Genomic DNA, 4088 nt, shown 5'->3' on the forward strand with positions numbered 1-4088 from the left:
AACAATAGGAGAGTTAACATGGAGCTAATTAGCTTAACATAACAGCAGAATAAGCATGGTGTTAAATAGCTTAATGTAACAACAGCAGCATTAACATGGCGCTAATTAGCTTAACATAACAACAGCAGAGTTAGCATTTAACTAATTAGCTTAATGTAACAACAGCAGCATTAACATGGCGCTAATTAGCTTAACATAACAACAGCAGAGTTAGCATTTAACTAATTAGCTTAATGTAACAACAGCAGTTAGCATTGCGCTAATTAGCTTAATGTAACAACAGGTGTGTTAGCATGGCGCAAATTAGCTTAATGTAACAACAGCAGAGTTCGCACAATGTTAATTAGCTTAACGTAGCAACAGGAGAGTTAGTATGGAGCTAATTAACTTTTAGCAATATGTGGCAACAGATTGTACAACACGTCTTGGTTCTTGCTCAGTGTTGTCGTCCAGTTTTGTGTGAAAACTGAAGCACGTTTATAAAACATATTATCAACAGAGCACACGACAGATGGCTTTGAAGAGCTCTCACACGGCATTAGTTAAAATTAATTAGAAGACTTGGATGATGTTGTTTTTGCCGTTTGTGTTTAAAATGTTTTCACCTCCTGGATGATCTTCTGCAGCTCTCTGTTCTCTCGCTCCAGCTGCCTCGACTTCTCCTCGTCGTTGTTGTTGGTGGACGACCCGGTCTTCAGGGTGTCCTGTTGCTCCGACTGCCACTCGCCGCGGGTGATGAGGCGCCGCATCTGCACGTCCACAGCAACAGGAAGTCGGTAAACAAGGAAGCCAATCTGTGAGGCTGCGCCGAGCAGAATGAATAATGCACCTAATCTAAACCCCGTGGGTCTAAAAATACTCCCAGCTCTGAAGAGACTTTAAAGTCACGTTTTTTTTAACACTTATTGTGACATGCTTGACGCTCACTGCGGCGTCAGATCTGCACAACTCCCCCAGAAATAGCCTGAAAATCAACCGGAGATGAAGCTGCTGTGACTTAAAGCTTGAACTTCTGCTGCTTGCAGGATCTTCTGTTCATGCAGGCGTGTGAAATTTCTCACTTTGCCTGAACCAGGAGATGATTTTCTCCCCTGACACACAATTTTTTTAACAGATGTAACGCGAGGCTGCGTTGCGCTGGAGGAAGATGTAGCAGAAAATCTGCACTTCCATTTCCAGGATATCAGCCCAAAGCCGGCTCACCTTGGGAACGAAGAGCACCACAAGGGTGATGTAGGCAGAGAAGACGACCGCCAGGGAGGCAAACGCGAAGGAGGCGTCCTGCTGCGAAGACAGGATCATCGTGACCGGAGCCGTGATCAGGCACAACACCTGCAGGAGCGAGAGGAGGACAGGAATCAGAACAGAGGAGGAGGCACATCTGTAAAAGCAGCAGGCAGCTGTTTCTCATTCCAGAGGGGAGAGACGCTGAAGCTCACGGCTGAGCGGACGGAGAAAACAAGCGCACCCTCCCCGTTCAGACACCATTAACTATTGACATCATCATAAAACTGAAATGTGAGCGCCATAAAAGCTAAACATTAACTTTGTCTCTCGTTAAAGATGCGTTTAATGCTGGCCTGAACAATAACGGGTGATAGATACGTTTATTTGTTAATAACACGTCTCGTTACGCTGACGACTCTGTTTTTCATCGTAGCTCCTACACGAGCTCACGATCTTATGATTTCAACAAATCAACGGGCTTCAGTCCGTTTTCAGGCCGCGTTTACGTAAATCTACAAACACGACGCACTTCAAAACAAAAGGTTCGCAGCACCGAAACGCTCAAAATACATAAAAAATGTTTGACAGCTTTTGCCGCGAGTTTAAAATGCGAGGTTAGTTTTTTTTTTTCCAACTGCTTCAGTGACGTCACAGAGAAAGTTGAAAATGCTTCAGGGCTACGCGCTAAATTGCGAACCCTGCAACAAACGTCAAAAAGTCTGATTTACAGAGCTCAAGTTAAGGCCCGAGGGCCAGAAGCGGCCCTTCTGCCGTCTCAATCCGGTCCTCGACATCATCGTGAAATATTAAAACTTTAAATAAACGAACGAGAACCAGGATATTAGTATTAAAACAAGGTCTGTTTTACCCTTTTAATACTTTACAGAAGATCTCTGTTAGATTATATTAGGCCTAAACATTTGATGATGCCAAGTTTTTAAGTTTTATTCCAAGAATTGACGTCTAAACTACGAGCGTTTATTTACAAGAGCTTTGTTTGGTCCATTGAAGTCATGTTTGGTACAATAGTTAGTAAAAGTTAGTACCAGAGATGAGAAACGAGTTTTTCTACACATCTTTGAAAAATCAGTTGGTTGATAAACAAAGCTGTTTATTTATTTATTTATTTTTGGGGGGGGACTATGCCATTTTGATTAATCAAACTATCAGTAACTGCCTAATTTAAATAAACAGATATTTAACACAGAACCTGCACACTTTAAAATAATATATTAAAAAACATTGTGGGTTGTAGCAGCTGCTGCTGCTTCTTTATTGATCAGAGTTCAATAATTTAATAATAAACTATATATAGATAGTAAAAATATTTACAACAAATAATGGTAACTATTGATAACCATTAGATAAAACACTATCCTTTAAATGTGCTAAGAGAGCGTTTAACGGCCATGCTAAATTTATAAAAATAATAATAAAAACAAACACTTAAAATAGACTTGGCACATCTTCCTGAAGGAGTATTTACATTAGCATTCCACATTTTACAAAAATGCGACAAACATTAGCTTCCTGTAGCCAGATAAGATCATTGTTTGCAGACGACACATCAAAAATAAATAAATACATTTGTATGCCTCTTATGATTGTCTATTGTTGTTGTTGTCATCACTCTTTGTTAAACAAATCAGGTCTCTCTTGTAAATGAGTCACCGAGGCTCAACCTGTTTAAATAAAGGTTGAATGATCAATCAATCAATCAATCATTTCAACTTTATTGTCCATAACATTCAATGAAATGGAGATTTGTCTTTGACATCTGGCTTATAAAAACAGTAAAAATGTAATTAAAAAAAACTTTAAAAACTTTAAAACCAAGCTTTGCTAAATCAATTAAAAACATGCAGTTAAAACCATTCTGAAATACACGATACATTAAAATATGGAAACATTCCAGCAGACAGTGGTTTGTCATGTGAGGCTGCGTTTAAATAAGTACATTCACCGCAGAGGGAACAAATGACTTTTTGTACCCATTTTTCTTTGCTAAAGGAACCAGCAGTCTTCTACCAGATGGTACCAACCTGAATAATGGTGGCAGTGGATGAGTTGGCTCATTGTAAACCTGGATTGACTTTTTTTCCACAACCTGACTGTACAGGTCTGTAACGCCCCTTTTCCACTATCACGTCGCGGATCGGATAATTCCGGCTTGACGCGCGTTTGAGGTCTTTCCACTGTTCCTGGGACCGGCTCGCCTCCCTAAATTCTGGCCCGGCTTCTCAAGGGGTCCAAGCGAGCCGAGCCGAGCCGAGACGTCAAAAACACTGTCGGTCACTGGTTGGTCGGGGGGAGGAGTCTGTGGAGTCTTACAAAACAATCCGATCCGCCATTTTTTCTCTACCGCTTGCCATTAGCGATAACTCGAGGAGCGTATCTTTTAGTATCTTGAAGCTAAATAAAAACAATAATATCAAAGCTGTGGTCAAATGTAGAAGTGAAGGTGTTGTTTGTTGATGACCAATGACTTTACTACCTTGTTTGACCACCCGGGACAACTTGTTCCTGTCTCTGATGAGATACGTTTGATAGAAGAGTTGTGTTCTCGCGTTTCAGGTTAATTTATGGCGCTTCAGTGACATTAATAAAGACAAAATGGCCTCCTGGTTTCAGTTTGTGGAGGCGCAAGACCAAGGAATAAATATTAAGACCGAATACAACCCCCCAAATTATTCAAACAAAAAGCTGACGTGGCATCAACAACGAACATAAACTGAAGGATGGGAACGTTCACAAGGAGGACCGGACACGGCACAAAGCTCAGCGATGCTCGACTGGTGAAGGAGGCGAAGCTGAGGGACAATAAGGACTGGGACTGATGGGAAAAGAGGCTGCAGCTGGGA

The 4088-nt window shown here is 41.2% G+C and overlaps 1 protein-coding gene across 1 annotated transcript in view; it reads right to left on the minus strand.

Annotated features, from left to right (window-relative positions):
* gabbr1a (gamma-aminobutyric acid (GABA) B receptor, 1a) overlaps positions 1-4088 on the minus strand; it is a 109134-nt gene that overhangs the window by 1338 nt on the left and 103708 nt on the right. Inside the window, exons 22-23 of the mRNA XM_037676099.1 lie at positions 1204-1332; positions 606-749 (exon numbers count right to left, since the gene is read on the minus strand). Of these exons, the coding sequence (XP_037532027.1) occupies positions 606-749; positions 1204-1332 (273 nt within the window). The remainder of the gene's footprint in view (positions 1-605; positions 750-1203; positions 1333-4088) is intronic.

Source organism: Nematolebias whitei, chromosome 5 (genome assembly GCF_014905685.2).
Source record: "Nematolebias whitei isolate Nwh7 chromosome 5, NemWhi1, whole genome shotgun sequence".
In the NCBI taxonomy this organism is placed as follows: domain Eukaryota; kingdom Metazoa; phylum Chordata; class Actinopteri; order Cyprinodontiformes; family Rivulidae; genus Nematolebias; species Nematolebias whitei.